This window comes from Sebastes fasciatus, chromosome 4 (assembly GCF_043250625.1).
Source record: "Sebastes fasciatus isolate fSebFas1 chromosome 4, fSebFas1.pri, whole genome shotgun sequence".
NCBI lineage: Eukaryota > Metazoa > Chordata > Actinopteri > Perciformes > Sebastidae > Sebastes > Sebastes fasciatus.
In genome coordinates this window covers 38,757,594-38,778,639 of record NC_133798.1, presented here as the reverse complement: position 1 = coordinate 38,778,639, position 21,046 = coordinate 38,757,594, and the positions used below count along the sequence as shown (strand labels likewise).

Genomic DNA, 21,046 nt, shown 5'->3' with positions numbered 1-21,046 from the left:
TGGTTTGTGCTATTGTGTTCTGCGAGGTACATTTACTGTTTTTTTTCAATGGAATCTGGTTGCTTTGGCGAGAGCATAGATGAAGGCTTCAGTTCCTCGCTAGAAACATAGACTGTATAGCGATCTCACGGCAAGGTAAACTGACGAAAATATTCTAAATATAGCGTACACGTAAACTGATATTGACTTTTTTAGGTGGGCCTTTCTCTTAGGTGCCGTCCGAGTCCACAGCAGTACATTACTTTGGTTCCCTGCAGTAACTCCTGTCTGCTTCTTCCAGCTGGGAGTGTTCTGACCATCATCTACTGTAGGTAATACACTGACTACGGGGAAGTACCCCACTTCAAAACACTCAAACTACCCCTTTAAGTAAAATGTGGACAGCCATGCTGAAAGGTAATATCTAATATATATGATGCCAGATTGACACAATTCCATTTATAGGCTCGCGGTGAACAACAACTTTCAACACCGGCCTCATTTGAGGAAAAAAAAAAGAACCAGGACGTCGGCCGTATACTGAGCACATACTCCACTGGCACTCACTCAGCTGAACTGCACGTGTTGAGCTGGCCATGAGCGTTAGATTCCTTCACCATGACAGAGTGGAGTTAAAAGCGAGGCAGAGACAGAGAGCAGGAAAGCTTGTTTCATTAGAGGAAAGGAAGAGAAGAAATCTGCAACGGTTAAGGTCGAAGCATATGACTGTCCATGTCCACAGGGGTGCTTCCTGAGACTGTAGCCTTTTTGAAAGAGTTTAGAGGAGCAACAGGTAGAGCAGGGGAACAAGAAGGGGGGAAAGTCTTTCTAGTATCTACACAGGCAGTATCTATCAGGCACGCTCCAAACTGCTCAAAAAAAGTGTAATTTTGTTTGGGACATATTGCTGCAGTTTATTCATGTTACTGACCAGCAAATCACCCCACACTAAAAACAGAGTGATGGATCTTCTCAACATCATCAATCAAGTTAATGATGAACACATCAAAAATCATCTGTATGTTCTGAGCAGCAAATGTTTCAATACTTTATTAGCATTGGATGGATTTCAATAGCCATTTGTGTTGTAAGAGGCCATCTGAGGACTAAGTATTTGCACACAAAGGCTAGTGTGCTGTCCAGATTTGCGGCGATGCATTGCCACATGTGATGTGGTGTTAGAAAGACTGCTGCTTGCAGTAGTTGCTGCCATCTCTCAGCCAGGGGGGGAGACGGAGCTATACCCGACAAAGTGATAGAGAAATGTAGCTGGAGAGAATAGTAAATCATGCAAACACGCAGGAACTACTGCTGTAAAGGCACAATCTGAGAATTCTTTCCTATTCTATCACAGCCAAAATGCATTGCTCCAATTTTGTGCAAATATGGGGGCACATTTTTCACATCCATAACTCATATTAAAACTGTTATTTATGTGGCCCAAATGCACTCAGTACTTTCATGTCAACTGTGTTTTGTGTTGCCTTCATGGAAACATGCATACTTGTGGGAATGAACAATTCAGAGAAATAAATTAAACATAAAATGACATTCAGTAAATAAATGACTTTCAGTAATTTTAATGACTGTCAGTGTTTACGAGCCACGCATAGTTTGGAGTCCGTCCGTCATCCTAAACAACCTCCTCAACTTCAGATAACCCGATTATAGTGAACAGCTCCATTGTCTTCTAAAAACTCAATCTTTCCAGACTGTCACACACAGAGAGAGAGATTGTGTGCAACTGTTAGGTCAGAGAAAAGCAACAAAAAAAGAAAAGCGCTCCGAGATTATTCAAGTGATGCCCTCAGCGGGCACGCGAGGCGGAGCGTGACTCCCTGGCACAAAAGGCAGCACAGCTCTTGCTGCCGTGAGGCCCAGCCCCACGCCGGTGCCAGCGTCCAAGTCAGCGCCAAGCCTGTCTGTGAGTGTGTGTGTGCACACAGCCCGGGCAGCTGGGCCAGAACAGAGCTTTGTATTTTCCAGGAAAAATCTCTCCGAGGCCAAACCCACTACACTAAACCCCTTAAACAGACTCATCACCGCAGACAGTCTGACATCAAAGGGATTATCAAAGCACAGAAGAGCATCTCTGCATCAACACAAATTGGTGTTAAGTCTCAGAGCAAGTGAGGGTGAGATGAACAAAAAGAGACGATGAAGAAGAGGAGGAGGAGGAGGAGAAAATATAGTCCCTGTTATAATAGCCTTTGAATCGGTGCAGATTAGCCACACACAACCTTTCCCAAATCGCCTTAGGTTGAAATCCCCCTCTCACTAGGTAGTGAGCTGCTACTTACACCATGAGAAGACAGGGGTGACTGCTCTGACCTACACAGACATGACATCTCCCTCCGGGCATCAAATCAGCATCACCCACACATCCTCCTCTCTGGATCTTTACACGTTGGAATAAACCAAACATCAAACTGTGATACATTTAATTTATTTTCACAAGTTTCACAACCTTGAGCCTATAAAACCGAGCTCCAGCGGCTCTTCATAACAAGAGAACAATAAAAGGAGCCCCGCACGGCGTGAGTGTGTAAGCATTTATAAATGTTGTAATTTGGTTGGCTCCAGTGTGCACATAGCTGAAACACACCACACTCACTTTTCTGCTCCGACGCCTACTTGACTTGTAAAACTCTTTTTATCCGTGCCAAAAAGATAATCAACACCACGAATATTATAAATATTAATTGCACGCAAAGTGACTGAGCAGCTTCATGCATATTCCATTTGAGTTTGAAAGCGTACACACATGTTTACACTTACTGACTTATTTACATTCATTCATAAACATTATGGAAGCGTTTTATATGCATGTTCTGTTTGAGTCCATTCACGTCCATCCAGCCCGTCCTAAAGGACCTCGCTGAGATTTCAGTTGAGATCAAAGAGCTGCTCTTTGACTCTCCTACAGCTCTCTGTCAAAAGTATCAATGCCAAGAGCCCAACAATGGGGAACACACATTTCATTGTTGAACTAATTAACATTCTTTTACAATGGCCCCGCTGAGAGTTAAAGCGCCCTGTTCCCCGGGTGCCAATTAAACAGACAGTATACCTTACATTGAGTATAGGTACCGCCTGGGTTCTATACGAGGTCAGACACTCTGGTTACTGACGGTACAACTCGAGGGGGGAAAAAAATGTTGAAACTCTTGCAGACAGAGGCACAATTAAGTGCAATTCTGTGGCTAGACAGAGAGAAGCAAAGACAGCTAATTGTTGCTGCTGAAGAAGGCTTTTAGAAGTGAAGTGGCGTGGCTTTTGACCTCATTGGAAGACGGCGGCGGGCTTTGTACACTAACAGTGCTCTCAGAGTTCAGTTGTTATTTTCAGTTTCGGAGACATGCTAAAGACAGCATGGTGGTGAGCTGAAGAATGTGTTTGGAGTAGCAGACCTCCTCTGAGGAGACAAAACACTACTTATGGATCGGGACTCCTAATGATGGGCAGGGGCCTGGACAGTTTTCTTTTCGTCGGACTCAAACTGAGAGTTTCAGATTTAAAGAAATTCATCCTAACAGACTGTAGACTACATGATTGATGGATGACAAAGAGGCAAACCTCCTCCAAGACTGCAACATTCTTTTAATTTGTTGTTTTAATAATAGGAAAAGTTTAAAAATGGGTCTGCGTCAAACATACAGGTAACCAATTGTTTAAAAGGACACTTAATGTGAGTACTTGACTACCAACGTCATTTCAGATTATTTTGAAAACAGAGCTCCTCTTTTCTAGTCTTTCCTTGTTGCATAAGGAGCCCACGTTAAGAAAGGAGGTTCTGGTTCAAGGACTTGACACAGCGGGGGCGTGACGATTAAACAACATGAAAATACAAAATACTTGCCTGCGTAAATATATCTAGGGCTTTTATTGTGAAAGGTAACGGAAGGAGTGGATCTGTTATACGCTACCTTTGTCAAGGTTGAAAGGAGTAAATAAAGTTTGCCTTCTTGGTTCGGACTTTTATAATCCTTATAAAAATAGACGCAACTCAACCCGTGCTGCACAATGTGATTGGCTGATCCCTTCGGTGCGAAAGCTAAAAAAAATCGACCTTTTTCCGGTAAAAAAAATTAAATCGCTTTTTCACCAAATAATATTTGCGTTTGGTTTTGAAAATATTCATTACAGTTTGAAAAAATATACTGACATGCAAATTAATCAAACAAAACAAAACACCTCCGGTGTGTAAAGGCCTTTCCAGTGTAAAGTTAAAGTGAGAGGCTTTAAAAACCACGACATCATAAAACCAACAATTAACATAGCTAAAGGGGAACATGAAGAGGGGCACTTTAAGGATAATTCTGGTTTATTAAAACTTAGTTTCTTAGTTTTTATCATTTCTGTCGGTAATAACAACATTGTTCTCACCAACTCCAGGGCAAGTGAACAAATGGACTTTGTAGTAGCAATGTTGTCATGCTACCAGATATCAGAAGTTACGTTGGTGAGTATGTTATCATAGAAAGGATGAACACAACTATGAAAATAAGTAAACCAGTAAACCAGAATCCATACAGGAAGAACTTACACATGCCACAACAGTGATTACAGTTTGTAAGGAGCAACTGTGGAGGTTGATGGTTAATAGTAGTAGTGCTCATCCTACACAGTCAGTGTGGATGAAGTCATTACATATTTTCAAACATCCCAGAAACCCATTTAAGACCCTGAGACAAATAGTTCTGCCTTTGACATATACAAAGCAGGTCTGCAGTTCTGCCTGATTTCTGGCCTCTGGGATGATAAACAGCCAGAGCTGCAGGCGATGACACGGATGTTTGACTGGCCAGCTCTCAGCGCCGCCTGTCCAGCAGTCCATCTCGGTGGGAAACTGTCGCTCACCTGTCACACCCCCTCTCACCTCTGACTGTCACCCACGCCACCGCGCAGTCAGTCACTGTCACTCAAGTTGCTCCAACCGTTCCAATCACCCCCCCCCCCCCGTCTGTTAAAGAATGCCCCAGACAGTAGACAGTGGCAGAAAATAGCCCCAGCTGGAATCTGTCACGGGAACTCCGGAGACAACACAACGCGTTGGGTTCAATAGGGCCGCGGCCTCGGGGCGGCCAGACACATGGCAGCTATTAAAGTTATAGACTGTCTGTAGTTGCCCAGCCCTGTGCAGACTATCTGTTATCTTTAAATCAGATGCCAATGAGTGCAACGGGCCATATTATTAACTGCTGGCATCATCCGTCATGATGCAGTGTCATGAAATGTGAGGCAATGATGGGACAAGGCATCATGTCTGAAGGGAAAACTTGCACATTACAAAACTATCAACAACTTTATCATCTTGGTGCTCAAAAGAAAAACGCTATGTCCATTCAAAATGACAATCAAAAGACATTCTGATTCATGTTCAATGTACAGTAGGCTTTAATAGTAAAGCAGTGGGTGAGAAAGCTACTTTAGAGAAGCAGGTGTAAAAGAAGAAAAGCGGGCAGTGGGAGTCGGGGAAAAGGCTGGGGCCTCTGCCAAGCTCGGCAGCCAAACCGACAGGCACACGCAGCGCAGGCCAGGACCGCTCAAACACATGAAGAAAGAAGCTCCTTTCTCTGTTCCTCTGCACTGCTTTGCTCAGCAATTCCCAATACTCAGCGGGACTCTTCGTCCACTGACAGGCCGTGCACTCCTCCTGACAAATGCTCACAAGCAAACCACATCTATGCATGCACACAAAAGGCCAAAAACACACTTTTTTTCCCTAATAGGTACTTCCTGGAACGGGGGAGGTTCAGTCTGTCCAGAGGGCATGAGGGCACAGAGCGAGGCTTAAGCCCTTCGGAGCCATCTGACATCCAGAAGCTCTGCACCATCTAAAGCCAGACCCTAAAGGTGAGAGAGGTTGTCTGAGTGATCAGCGCCCGTCCATCACACCCTGGCCCGGCCACCTTTCCTGACCTCTGTCAAGAGCCGCAGTTACGAGGAAAACAAAGAGCTTAATGCATACATAGTTGCAACAGAGGCCCTGCAAACAAGCCAGCAGTATCCACGCACCTCTAGGAGAGGGAAAAAACCTCAAGGTCACATCCACCCGTCCAGTGAGTGACTCCAAACAAAGAGGGAAGTGAGGTCACAATCAACAAGTGCTTCCATTCACATACATGAAAGCGCAAAGGGAGAGCGGGGCAGCGATTCAAGTCGGCTAGTTCAAACCCCAGGCGGGGGGGGGGAGGGCATTTTCCATGTAAATGAACCCATTGACCAAAAAACCTGATGCTAGCATTTGAACTACCATGTATACACAGTGGGCACCGAGGGGGGAATCCTATACAATGATTGTGTTGAGGGTCAGGGGGCACTGATGCCATGTGTGCCAAGTTATGCCGCATCAAAGCCACTTCGCTGTCCCAGCTGCCCTCAGCGAGCCATCAAGAAACAGGGTCCAAGCCAACACTGGGAACACTGGTGTTTGGGGTTTTACGGCTGGTAATGTTTGCTGTCAAGCTGTCTGCAATTCACTGTTTCTAATTCAGACAAAATATGACACCCCGCAGCTTTAGACATGCAGCCAACCACTGTGAGAAAGAGACACTGCACAGCTCCCCTTCTCTCTCCTCTCTTCTCCTGCTTGTCTTCACATGGATTTTAGAGAGCAAAGGGAAGAGAAGAATCTGCCCCTATCTGTGGCCACCCTCATCCCCGCCACGGCTATCTATATCGAACGCAGGGATTCACATGCGAGGTCGGAGACAGATGCCCCGTAGAATGTGTCATTAAAAGGTCGGAGCCGTGTTGTGATTTTTGAGCCCAGTAAGCTTCTTTCCCCCAGAGGCTTTTAAAAGCCAGAACCAGGCACAACAAGGCCCTCTGTGACTTTAAAACATTAATCACCCACTCAACAGCTATCTACACTAGAGGTATTCTAAACAGAAGGGAAGCCACCCAGGTTGGCTGACACAGACAGAACACCGATACAGTCGCTAGAGATGTCAGTGAGTGAGACCAAACACACTGAGACATACTCCTACATTTCCGATTTGCGGTGTCTGATGTGGTTTCTAATGCAGTCACTCATTGGAAACAGATTTTAAAATCCCATCCACTCAACAGCACGTAGAATGAATGAACACACGCAGCGGAGAGGAAAGCAGCCGAAGACAGGTCTACAGTCGTGTCATGACTGCTGAAATAACAAAACATCATTTTCCATCAAGGTGCCACTTTAAAAGCACTTCTATTCCTGACACTTCACAGGTAGAGAGGCGCACATAACAAAAAAAGTCAAGTATTCGTACGTGCCATCTTGGTTAAATCCATGCGGAAACTTCCTCTCTTTTCAACGTGTTTTTGCAGAGTGTGCAGGGACTGTACAAACTCTGGAAACTCTTACCGCCTCACTAGATACAGAAGTCCCAGTTGTTGTTCTGGCACTGTCTGTAGCGCACTTAAAGGCAGAACTGTGACACATCATATCTGAGGGAGAAGCTTATCTCACCAGAGGTATCTTGCTGGTGATATACATTCTGTTTCCTGGAGAGCTGCTTGATAAAAACGCAGCTTGTTTCATCTTTGTCGGGTTCAAAAAGCTGTTTTCTTTTGCAAAGAGAACGGCTGATGAAGAACAATAATCACCACGGTGAGTAAATAGATGTAAATGTCTTTACAGAGGCGAAAGAAACGCTGCCTGGCCAGCACATTGGAGGCATTGTCTGCATTTCCACGTGTTTGGATCAAGTGTGATAGTTGGCATGTTTCAGACCTACAAAGCCCATAAAGCTTCAAACCTCTTCAAAGTCCCAAACCTGCCAAACCCCTCAGCACTCAAACTCCAAGCTCCTCTATTTTGATTTAAGGCAAGAGTCCTCTTCACGGGAACATAAAGTGGAGAAAGAAAGAGAGAAAGAGAGAGGGCCGTAAGATGACTGACCCTGACAAAGAGTGCTTTTATAGCTCCTCAAAAAGAGGAGATACTGGGAAAGGAATCTGCCCCCCCGCTACCACCACAAGTCCCGCAGTCTATCATCGACATGATGAGATAAATCAGAAACTTTTGTTTCTTAACTCGCTATAAATCCGTTGCTGCTGAAGACAGAAATGCACTAAACTGAAATAAAAACCTGTTGTAGACAAAAGCATCTTCTCTGTTAACCCCTGAGTTACCAGCTTACAAGGTAAAGCTTCTAGTCCAATAAAACAGCCCCACAATGATGCCTACCGTTAGACCCAAACTCTTAATGAGAACTCTTAATCTTAATGAGAACTCTGAAATCAGGAAGCTGAGGTAGCTTGGCCGTTAGCCAACACATACTTGAACCTGGTTGAAAGCATTTTATCATTTAACATAACAGCATGGTACGGCGACTTGAGAGAGGAAGGAGCAAAGACCAGCTCTCCAAGATTGTTAGTAATGCAGGGAATGTGATTGGCAGGTCACAGAAACACAGAAAGGCTAATCGTATAACTGCAGATACCTCACATCTACTACACTCAGAGATTGAGCTGCTCCCGTCTGGCCGGCGATTCAAGGTCCCACAGGCCAGCCGCAACAGATATAACAAGTCTTTTATTACCTACAGTATGGCATACAGACATTAAACACAGAATGACTGCATCAGGGAACACCTATTAGTTTATAAGATGTGCTTTCTTTTATCATTTATAAAACTTATTTGCTGCTACCTGCCCATCAGCACTATTGTATAATGTATTTGTGTTAGGGCTGTCAATTGCAAAGTACTTAATACTCTTATCAACATGGTAGTGGGCAAATATGCTGCTCTACGCATAACATGTGTATTTATTTATTATTGTAAATCAATTAACAACACAAAACAATAACAGATATTGTCCAGAAACCCTCACAGGTACTGCTAAAGACCGATTTCCACTGAGGTGGACAACAAAGTCAATCTATCTATTAGGAAGGATGTAATGTTTGTTTGAATGTCTGAGAGGCAGTGATTCAACTCTGCGGTCATTTTGTGTGATGCTGTTTAAATGTAATTCATTATAATGAAAGGTAGGCTACTTTTTGTGGTGGAGGACAAAATATAAGTTAGAAACCCGTTGGTGTAGCTACAGTAATATTTGGTTTTAACTCTGTATATTATACAGCATGTATCCACCTGAATGAAAACAGTACATTTGCTGGGTTATACTCTCCATAATCTACTATCGTATCTACATAATCTGCATATACTGTACGTAATAAAAGAGATGCTCTGTCATCTTTGTTGTAACATACAGAAAGGTACAAATCAGCGTTTTAAGAGCACAGTCCCAAAACGTTTGTCTGCTTAGAGATCCCTTCTCCAGCTAACAAGGATTCTACATGTCGGTCCTGTGTTTCTCTCCACTCTCTAAGCAGTTGGGCTGTGGTTAGGAGCCCCATACTTAGACACTGATTTAGTCTGATGAGGAACATAAGGAACAGAAAGACAGACAGACATGGTGTAGAGTGGAGACAACAGAAGGGAAGAGCTACAGAGACCAAAGACCACAGAGCTGGATGTGTGCTACATGTTAGAGCAAAGATTTGAACACATTTAAAAGTCCAAAGAGGGCAAACGTCCAAATCCAAGACCAGGAGCAGTCACTACGAGTGTTTTGCAAGCAGAACAACACGTGCCAAGCCGGTGTTTATATCTAACCGGCTAGTAGCAGCGTGTGCTGCACTCCTTCCCATAAAAAGACAGGACAGGCCTGTTAGTCTTGGCTTAGCGTGGCCTTCAAAGAGCACATTTATCACCGCATCTGGAGAGGGGCCTATCTGATGAAGCTGAGGAGCCACAGCCTGGGACACCTCGCAGTCCTACTACCCTGGCCCTACTGCTTCTTTTAATCCTGCTGCTCATTGTTTACCTGCAGCCCTTTGATGAAGACCTACAGGTGTCTCATCATGTACGCATCTTCCTCCCTACTATCGCCTGCTGTACACTGAATCTAATGTCTACGAGGAGTTAACCGGTTGTTATGCCATGAAAAGTCAGGATGTACCTCATTTAGGATTAGGTAGATATGAAAGGATATAAAATAACTAAATGATGATGTTGAGTCGGGGTCATTCAGCGCTCACGGTTCTTAAGGGAGAGTACATTTAAAAGAGCCTCCGAGTGGGGGGCTGAGAGACCCTCCAGATTCCTCCGTCTCTGTTTGCCACACACAGACTGAGGGAGTGAAAGGGCAAAGCATATTAAGGAGGTATTGACCTGGCCCATCAGGTCAGTCCAAGTTCTTTAAACCGCCGACACACACAATGGCCGCCACCAGGCGACAATGGCCGGGTTCAGACAACAAGCAAATCAAACGGCCTGCACATAAAAGATTTATTGCATCGCACAACAAAAGGCCGCCCGCGGAGCTCCCAGCGAGGACGGCTCTCCATCGCGGTGAACTCCACTCGGTCACCCCGCTTTCTCTTGAGGCCCTCTCGCCGACACCCGAAGGCCTCAACCATAAAAATTCAAATGAAACTTTCAAGCAGCCTCCCATGCGGAAAAAAACTCTCCAGTTCTTTTCATCACAACTAGCAACCTGAAAAGCAATTATTCCTTCCCTCTGAGCTGCTGCCACAGACCTGGGGTTGAATGCTCCAGTTGAGTGGAAACACCAGGCGGTGTTGGAGCGCGTTTTGCTTAATTAAGTTGAGAAGTTTTCAATAACACCCTCTTGATCAAATCTTTTGGGTATCCCGCGAGCCAAAGACCGTGACTGGGTGTAATTTCCATTTCAGGACAGCGTTTATTGCTACGGCTCAGAAAGTGAATGCAGGTCATCAGTGTTTGTGGGTGAAAGTCAGACAGACGGCGGTTACAGGCAGTATAGTTAGGCAGTCTGTGAGTCTGTTACCTGAGGCAGCGCAGGGCTCCGTGTTGTTGTCAGTAAGCGAGGTATTCTTCTTCCTCTCATGCCGATAGACAAGATGAGGTTTGTTGTGCTCTTCGTCATATTCCTCCCCCGCAGCGTTCAAAAGAGGCTCCAAGAAGTATTCACCGTGTTGTGTCGTAAACGTTCCGATCTAGAGAAGAGAAAAAGAAAAGAGATGTCATTGATGGTATGAAGCGTGCGCTTGCATGTGTGCATACTGTACTGTACGTGTGTGCAGGTTTCATTTACTTTCATTTTAAAGAGGTTGCGGTTTAATTGCGTTGCCCTCGGGCGCCACTGTGAACATTATTTCCATGCTTTTGAGCTGTTTCTTTTGACAGGTGCACATGGAAAGAACGTGCTGACTCACAAAGGTCAGAGGATATCTATCACAGCTCACTATCAGTCACAAATTGTAACCATGAGAAGAACCAATCGTGAGACATTTTTTATACATTTATCGATGCACAAGTGAGTCGTCCTGATTCAGTAAATCATTTGACAGGCTGTTCACTCGTTCTGACTGACAAAACGCATTTCCCCTCCCAACCTGACACCGGGACGAGTGACATCATCATACGCGGACAGAGCTGCTGACAGAGGAATGCTAATATTGATTTGGCAGCTCAAGTCCCTCACAAAGCTTCTTAGCTCACTCAGCCATGAGGCACAATGGTGTTTGTATGGTAATTTCATGCGCACACTTAAACAGGATATTGGACGCTGGAATGTTATCTTTAAGGCAGCATTATTCCGTAACCGTCCACCGCCATGAGTGATGGATGTTTGACGATGGAAAACACACACAAATGGGATATGGAAAATGTGTACAAACTGTATGTGTACCTTTTTCCTCTCCGTCTTTCAAAGAGTGAAGGATTAGCTCGCACGTATTTCCTCGAAAGTGCTACAGGCCTTCGAGTGCTACATGTGTTCAGCGCTGCAGCGTAATGAGCTTGTGAAAACAAGACACCGGATAGAAACAAACACACCACTGAAAAAAAAACACCTCAATGTTTCTCATTGTGCTTTACCTCCAAGGCTTTCCTGCAATATTACCATTTCTTCAGTTCTGACAGGCCAGTGTGGATGAATTAAACCGCCTCTGCAATGCAGGAATGAATCAGAGTATTGACAGAATCCAGCTACAGTGTGCAATTTGTGAGGCAAAGCAGCATGTGCACATAGATTTATGTACTTTTTAATTAAATGTGAGAATGTTGCAGCCTAACTACAACTACCCGTTGTAGTGATCTAAATGTAATGAATTATTCGGTCGTTTTGGTCTTAGTCGACCAATTTATTTAGTCCATTAGTCATTTCTTTATGCTTTTTTCATTCTGAATGATTTATTTCCAAGAAACCTATGAGCACATCTCTGGTAAACACCAGATTTAAAGTGGTGCTTTTGCGTGATTCTTTGTGGAGAAACTCAGTTTTACAGATGTCGACTAAAGGGACTCTATGTAAGAATCAGAAATGTCTTGTTAACAGCGACACCTGTGGCCGTTAAGTCAACGAAAGTCAGCGTCCTGTTGCTGGCGCTTGTGCTCACTCTACATAGACGTGAAGGAGCATCGCTCAACACAGTGAGGAGACACACGTCAGCTAAAAGCACAATATCACTCTATATTTCAGCTGCTTGGCAGTAATGTTAGCTGACCAGACCAAGGTTTCTCCATGAATCACTGCTGATCCTGTGTTTTCCTGCTTCGGACTCCCGTCTTCTGCAGTGTTTAGTGTGCGCGCATGCACGTGAGACGTGAAGCGAGTGAGAACGAGCGCAGTGTGTGAGTGAAGGCAGGCGGAGGAGCAGAGCAGCATGGACTCCGGCCCTGGAGACCAAAGCTACGGTCTCCCCTGTGTCTTCTGGCCGCGGTCGGGGGGCTGGAGCAGGAAGAGTTGACACTATTTAACAGACGGGCTTCACTAGATAGAACTTTGTGGTTTTGGTGCTTCCGTGTAGTTTGTGTTGGAACAGCGTAGCCACACGCGAGCGCACATGGGACTCCGACCCGATTTATACGTGTAAGAAGTTACAAACAGTACTTTTAAAGGTACAGTGTGAAGGATTTGGCGGCATTTAGTGGTAAGGTTGCAGATTGCAACCAACTGAGTACCCCTCCGCTCACTCCTCCCTTTCCAAGACCGCGGTAACGTGAGCCGCCAAGTGCTAAACCGCCGCCGTTCACCTCGCTCAGAGGCCATCCTTACCATAATAACACTACTTTAGGAGCAGCTGAAGTCAGACGGTGGCTGGCAGTGCCACGGTTTAGCACTCTACGGCTCACGTTACCGCAGTTTCACAAGCACTACGGTGGCCTTCAGGTAACGTAAAAACAGAAAAAGGCTCTATCGAGAGACTCCGTGAAGCTCCCTATGTAGATATAAACGGCTCATTCTAAGCAAATAAAAACACAACGATTCTTAGTTTCAGGTGATTATACGCTAATGAAAACATAGTTATTGCTAATATATCCCCCGAAATGTTACACACTGTTCTTTTTAATCAACGAATTAGTCGACACAATCGTACGAGTGTTAGTCGACTAAGGATGTCTTTGGTGGAGGACAGCCCCAGTAATGAATGATTTAAACAGCTGGTAGATGTTTACCTGTATCTTGTAAATACTGGTCTATCGTGAGCTAACTTTAATTAGATGATAATGTTGGAGCCTCTCTAAAGTTCTCATGTGGTGTTAACGGAAGGCTGAACAGACAAATGCTCTGTTTAGTCAATGGCCGGGGGGGCAGAGTTTCAGGGTTTCCCAGCATTAGCTCAGCAGCAGATCTGGCAAAAAGTTCCGACAGACACAATGGTTGCTGTTCAGTAGCGGGTGCTGAACTGGACCTTACAACGAACTGAGGGACTCCTATTTGAAGCGAGGTCACCGTCATGACACGGATGGAATGGCCGTTGGCACATATCAAATCCCTCAAAGACACTTTCAAACCCCCCCATCCCCCGTAAGCCGAGTCATCCGAAAGTGACGTCCAGTTGCAGTCAATCTCTAAAAGTTAAATAGGACATAAAAGGGTGTCATGAGCCTGATCTTTACACAGAGGTGCATCGCTTGGTGCTGGAATGAAGACAGCCTCATTTCTCAGGACAGGCTGACTCACCACACACTTCTATTGTGTGAGTGAGCCGAGAGCGAGCGAGCTCCTTCAGGGACATTTCCCACGCTGTGTGAGCTATCCTTAAGTTCCTCTCAACCTTCATTGGCAGTTGTCTCCTCTTCACAGCATTTCTGCCCGTCACAGCTCACTTTGAAAAGGCCAAAAGCTCCTCAACCCCCAGCCCCCCCCACCCGATTCCCCCCTGGGGACGGCTTTGAGCAACTCTGGACGAAAGGGGAACCTGCTTTTTCTAGAATGACCCCCTTTGTTTTAGGAGCTTAATTATTCCTTAATGACCTCATCCCAACAAAATGTGCCTGGCCATTAAGCCCCCGTGATCAGATACGGACACATTTATGACCCAATAGCCTCTGGTGCTGTCTCCATTGTCCTGTCATTCTCAATGAGTGATGATGCGGATAAGCAACAAAGATTGCTTGAAAAAGGATGCAAACATGTTTGGATAAGCGAGTCATACATCAAAGTTGGGCAGAGGGGCAATTAAAGGCTTATTACCCTGATAATTCCAGCATACCTCATACGTCTTAAATCGCTGCACACACATGAAAAACACTTTATGTGGTGCGGTGGTCTCTTTTCTCCAAAGCCCCACACTGAATGGGAGTCAAGGTGAAATACACAATGGTTTTAAGAGGAGCACAATCACTGTATGCATTGTGAATGTACTAGATCAACATGCTATCCTGGTACTGTACACAGTGCACCTATCTAAAATAAGGATTATGTCACTGATAGGGGTTGTGACGGGGAGGGAGACTCCAAGGCTGTGGTCCTCCCGTCTGTACAGCCAAACACCAACCACCACCACCACCGCCACCACGCCGAGTCCACGCCGGAATCCGACTGGCGCGACTGAGGTCAACCCCCTGCCCCTGGACCAGTAACCTTACGTGACCCATGAAGTCTTCCCCTTCAACACTTATCAGATTCTCTCACACAGGAGTCGGCAAACTAAATGACTAAATGGGCATCCGGATCCTCAAGTGGTATAATGGGGCTGTAAACTCATTATTACCCAATAACTCCGTCATTAAAGCCCCATAAGAGCGAAAGGATAAAGGTAGAGGGCAACAAGCAAACAGCTGCAAACAGCTGCTTTAGAATGATCTGTTGTTTGGGGCTGCGACTGATTATTACTTTCATTAACAATTTTTTCCCCATGAATCAATTACTTCTTTAGTCCATGAAAAGTGAAAAAAACTATGAATAAAACTCCTAGAAACCTCAGGTGACATCTTCAAATAGCCGGATTTGTCGCTAATACGAACTTATAATGACCTAAAACAGAGAAAATCAGCAAGTCGGCACATTTGAGAAGCTGGAACCAGTAAATGTTTGGGCTGCCCCCCTCTTAGTCGATTAGTCGACTAGTCGGTCGTTTTGGTCTCAGTCAGCTGAGATTTCTTTAGTCCATTAGTCATTTTTTATGCTTTTTCATGCTGAATGACTTATTTCCAAGAGACTTATGAGCACATCTCTGGAAAACACCAGATTTAAAGTGGTGCTTTTGTGTAATTCTTTGTGGAGAAACTCAGTTTTACAGATCCGTCGATTAAATCCACTAATCGATTAGTCGTCAAAATCGCGTTAGTCGACTACGAATTTCTTTGGTCGAGGACGGCACTAGAAAAAAACTATGAGAAAAGTCCCTTCACAAGTTCCCCGAAACCTCAGGTGATATCTTCAAATAGCTTGTTTTGTCGCTAACACAAAGGTATAAGGCTGCAACTAACGATTATGTTGATTGTCGATTGATCTCTCGATTAATCGATTAGTTGTTTGGTCTATAAAATGTCATAAAATGGTGAAAAATGTCGATCAGTGACATCCTCAAATGTCTAGTTTACTGTCACAGAGGAGGAAAGAAACCAGAAAATATTCACATTTAAGAAGCTGGAATCAGAGAAGTTAGACTTTTTCTAAACTATTAATCGATTACCAAAACAGTTGGCGATTAATAGCGATTTAATCTTTCACAACTAATCGATTAATCGATAGACTAATGATTTAAAAACGGAGAAATGCAGTAATTGAGAAGCTGGAACCAGCAAACGTTTGGCATTTGTGACTCATAAATTACTTCAAAATGTCTGTTGATCAACTAATTGATTAACCGGCCGCTCGTTTTAGCATGTCTGCAGGTATTACTGGTATTTTTGTAAAGATTTAGAGCTTTCTTGGAGCAGCAAAGAAATTGTTGATAAAGTAAAAGGACTGGCATGACACTAGATAGCTGCACATACTGTAGATTCAAACCCTGAATAAACTCTACTGATATTTACAGATCTTTGGAGGAAGAAATGAGCCTTTTTGTTTGCCCGGAGTCTGGTCGGAGGTTTAGGGTCCCAAGGTGTAGAACAAAGCGCTACAGGAACAGCTTTGTTCCAGCTTCAATTGTTCATTTAAATAAGTCCTAGCAGCTTTTGCACATATTTATGGAAAGTTTATCCCTTTTCTCATTTATTGTGTCTTTTTTGTCCTGATATTTCAGTGGGTTTTTATATTGTTCTTGTTGCCTTCTCTTCTTTTTGCTGGATCCTGATCCCAGTAAGCCTTTGAGTATTCTTTGTCATGTTTTTGGTGTCTGTCTCTTGTCTGTGCTCTGCCGTATTGTCAATACGGATGTCATCCTCTATTTTTGCTGCAAAACAACTCTACCTACGGGTACAAATAAAGTCACCTGAACCCTAAATCCTCAGAGGTCACACAGCAGGGTCAGTCAACCTCAGCTGGAGCTGATCAGGGATTTTTTAGAGTGTCATGATCCAGAGCACTTCAGCAGAGTGGAAGCTTGTTGTCACATCAGTCTCTATAACTACTACTGTACATCACCCTGATGTCCAGACTGCACAGTGTGCACCAGCAGCATCTCCCTACGGGGGTCTCCAACATGTCGCTCACGAGCGACCAGTAGCTCGCAACCCGTTTCTGAGTCGCTCGCTAAAGATTCAAAGAAAGCGATACGGCCCAGCTGGCTGTCTTGAATGTCATGAAATCTAAGTTCAGAACCAGACTGACAGATGATCATTTAAATGAGTCCATAAGAGTGAACCTAAGTGGATCCACTCCAGCATACACCTCTCTTGTTGACTCCGTGCATTGTCATCTCACTAACTGTTAAAAAGACTGAATGCAGGTAATACATGCATCTGAACTACAGATGATGAAGGGAATGTGAAGGGAAGTGATGTGATGCAGTGATATGTGGACAGACAGAAACAACATAGTTTTGTTTTCTATGACATTATTCTGATGTGGATTTATTAGTGTGAGCTTGACACGTTGAAAATGTAAAGAAATTCAAACAGAAAAAAAACATGCACATGCTGCTGAATTTAAGATGTTGATGCTGCAAAATGTGAGTGTTTGATATCAACATTTTCTAAATGTTCACACAAAAGAAGCTTATTCAGCTGGTTTGGGTGGAGCTGAGCAATGTGAATAAATGTTACTAATAATATAAAATATGAGGAGCTCTTGGCCACTTTCATTTTGTCAAAGTAGTTCTCAGATGAGAAAAGGTTGGAGACCCCTGCAGAGCTGCTCTCCTCCTCTTCCTCTCTGACATTAGTCCAGTAACACTTGCTCTTGTTCCACTCCTACACACTTCGCTTTAAGCTGCGGGTTATGGGGTACATACATGGATGGAGGTCTGTCAGCATGGCTTGATTAAAGCATGTGTAAAAGTGAATACTCACCAGCCCGGTGCACAGGCTGAAGACTGCCGGGTACGCGCTCTGCGCGTTGACGCGTCCGCGGAAGAAGCAGTGCCGCATGTCGCTCGGCTCGCCGAAGTGCGCGTCGTCCTGTGTGGCGTTGCCGCTCTGCTCCTCCGCTCCTCCCAGGTATCCCAGGTGTGTCACCGTGTACGAAGGAGCGATGAAGCCGGAGTCTGCTGTCAGGTTGAGATGGAACCGATCCCCGAACGCGTCGATCCGGTAGTGAACCCGTAAACCGGACAGGTCGTCATGTAAACTCCTCCGTCTCCGCCGGTAGTGCAGTTTGTGAGGGAAAGACTCTCCGAAGTCGTTGACGCGGATCGGGGTGATGATTTCATAGGATGACAGCTGCTTCATGAAGCTTTCTGCAACGAGAGAACGAGAGAAAGTAGATGCATTAAACAGTTAATGCACTAAGACGCATCTGCAGCCTGCAGACGCACCGCGCATCATGCACATTAAACACCTTCAACTGGCTCCAACTAAATCACTGCAAACCTTGTTTCGGATGCAACCGGTGCTGCAAAGTGTCCCGGACCAGCGCTGACAGATGACACATTAGTCCAACCAGCCAGATTGCAAACTGCATGATTTCCTCCGTGCAGAAGCTGCAGCAGGGCTGTCTGTCGTCTCTCCAAGGCTTTATAACCCCTCTCCTCTCCAAGGCAGTTATAACCCCTCTCCTCTCCTCTCCTCTATCCTCTATCTCTCCTCTCCTCTCCGGCTTGTCAGCAACAGGTCTCTGGATCCGCTGCGGAGGCTCTCTGCTGCAGCGCAAGTCTTGCAAAGTGCACTGGCCTCATCGCATTGCTACAACATGCATCCACTCTCTATAAAACACCAACTATTTATGACACATTCATCACACCCCTGACACACACACACACGCACACACACACACATAAAAATGCTGCCTAATGTAAAGTGCAGTCTATCCTGAAAGGAAAGGAGGGATCAGTGCCAAGTCCGCTTTCCCCTGAGCCTCAGCCATCCCTAGAACAGCACCGTGCACACTGAGCAGCTCACACACTCACAGAGCAACGCCCCTCCAGGCTGCAGAGCCAATGGAGAGGAGCCTCCACCACCACGCATGGGGCAGGCTGGAGAGCTGCAGGGGTAGGAGAAAAAAGAAAAAAGAAAAAGCCTGGAAATAAAATCTACCAGTCATCATGTGGAAACCAACCAAAACAAGAAAACAAGCTGGAATTCTGGCTTTTAGGTTGCTCCTCAACAGAGATTATTGCTGATACAAAATGTTATTTTATTTCGTTAACATTAACATGTGATCATTGTGATGAAGGTAACACAGTTTATAGTCTAAGTATATAGTATATAAGTCTAATGCAGTGAGGCCAAAAGACACAATGTACTACAGAGTATTAGGGACACATTTAGGGAAAAACATCTGAGATTTACAGAATAAAGTCAGAACTTTACGAGAAAAAAAAGTTGTAATATTAGGAGAAAAAAGTCAGAATTTTACGAGAAAAAAAGAAAATAACACGTACAATTACTACGTTATAATATTATGACTTTATTCTCATAATATTACCACTTTTATTCTCGTAAACTTCTGACTTTATTCTCGTAATCTAAAATGTATTTATTTTTCCTCAATGTGGCCCTAATACTCGTATCATAGATCTACAACAACGACAAATACAATTGAAAATGTAAACAAAAAAACAGTTATTCATTTCCACTAATTTTATTAATAATCCACAGGGAGCCACTGGAGAGGAGCTACAGAGCAGCATGTGGCTCCGGAGCCGCAGGTTGCTGACCCCTGGTGTAGCTAGACCGAAATATCAGCAGAGCCGATTTATATTAGCCGCTTGTCATCGATAATATCTGTCTGGGCTAAATGGCAGACAGTAAGTAAGAAACTGCAGCACAGACGTCAACGATGTGTTTAAGGTATAAAAAAAACCACGGACAACGCCGTGGTAGCAACCTGTCAATCACAAGGTAGCCCCGCCCTAAAGCATCCCCTGCTTTATGGTCTGTTTGACTCTAAATGGGACCATAATTTACTAAATGAACATCATGCTGTATTGAAGAAGACTTGAAACTAGTGATTGAGACCATAAACTCATGTTTACAATGTTTACTGAGGTAATAAATCAAGACAGAAGTAGGCTCATTTTCTCATAGACTTCTATACAATCAGACTTCTTTATGCAACCAGAGGAGTCGCCCCCTGCTGGCTGTTAGAAGGGATTACTATTTGCAATTCAGTAATTGCACTACATTAACTAATCCCAATAACGCGGCTGTGTTTTCTTAGCTAGCTTGCAAACGTCTGATACATTCAGGAATCAGCTGGTTTCGTCCAGAGTTGGAGGTTGTCTGAACGCTACAGCTCGACTGTGAGGACGAGGCTCCACCTCACTGCGGCTCACATTAAGCCAGCTGTTGATAGTCAGTGGATATAAAGGACGTAGACCGGCTGCTTGAACTGCTTAAACCACACATGTCTTCTTTTCTATTTCTACCAGTGTTAAATAAAGATGTGACGTGTGAGTGGAGGATTTTTAAAGAAACCTTTGACTGAGCTGGTCTGAGTAAGAAAAGGAATGAGTAATGGAACAAATTTCTTATTCTGATGAGTAATTTGTAAAGTAACGTGAATTACTTTTTTCAAATAGTAATTTATTGTCCGACATGGTTGCTGACAGCTTTATTTTTCAACAGTAAAATGACCCACTCAGTACATAGCTTGGTCTTCAATAAACACATTTTAGGAATCCTTATCAGAAATGTTCATGTTAAATGTATATGAAAAAAAAAATGAAATATCAGCTGATTTTTTAACTCCCACATACAATGTCCGAAACAAAAGATCTGAAAAATGTCCGAAGAAAAAGATCTAAAAAAAAATCTGAAAAAAAAGATCTGAAAAAATGTCCGAAAAAAAAGTCTGAACAAAAAGGTCTGAAAAATGTCCGAAAAAAAATTCTGAAAAAAAGATCTGAAAAATGTCTGAAACAAAAGTCCGACATGGTATCGGGGTATTATAGACTGAACATAACAACTTCTTCTTTCTTTATTGTTGAGACTGACATTTTTTTTTTTTTATCATAATCAGCTTTTGTTGGAGCTGCCAGAGAAGTATTTATTCAAGGGGATGATCATTTTGTCCATGGACAAGAACAACTCATGAGTAACAGATCTAAATGTGTCCACTCAATGGACGGATGAATATAAATACACAAACACCTTCAGATTAGAGTCACCGTGTTCTTGTTGGCTCTGTTTGTAGTAAAAAGAAATCCAGAGGGGTAGAATCAACACTTAATTTAAAGAGCCTCATAAAGGAAAGATTTACTTGAGGGTTGATGTATTGAACTGAACAGCATGCAGCTACAGATAAATCT

The 21,046-nt window shown here is 44.0% G+C and overlaps 1 protein-coding gene across 1 annotated transcript in view; it reads right to left on the bottom strand.

Moving 5' to 3' along the window:
• Nucleotides 1-18,704, bottom strand: part of LOC141766947 (A disintegrin and metalloproteinase with thrombospondin motifs 20) — a 98,531-nt gene extending 79,827 nt beyond the window's left edge. Inside the window, exons 1-3 of the mRNA XM_074634159.1 lie at nucleotides 18,168-18,704; nucleotides 17,649-18,034; nucleotides 10,792-10,960 (exon numbers count right to left, since the gene is read on the bottom strand). Of these exons, the coding sequence (XP_074490260.1) occupies nucleotides 10,792-10,960; nucleotides 17,649-18,034; nucleotides 18,168-18,258 (646 nt within the window). The 5' untranslated portion in view covers nucleotides 18,259-18,704. The remainder of the gene's footprint in view (nucleotides 1-10,791; nucleotides 10,961-17,648; nucleotides 18,035-18,167) is intronic.
• Nucleotides 18,705-21,046: the final 2,342 nt, after the last annotated feature.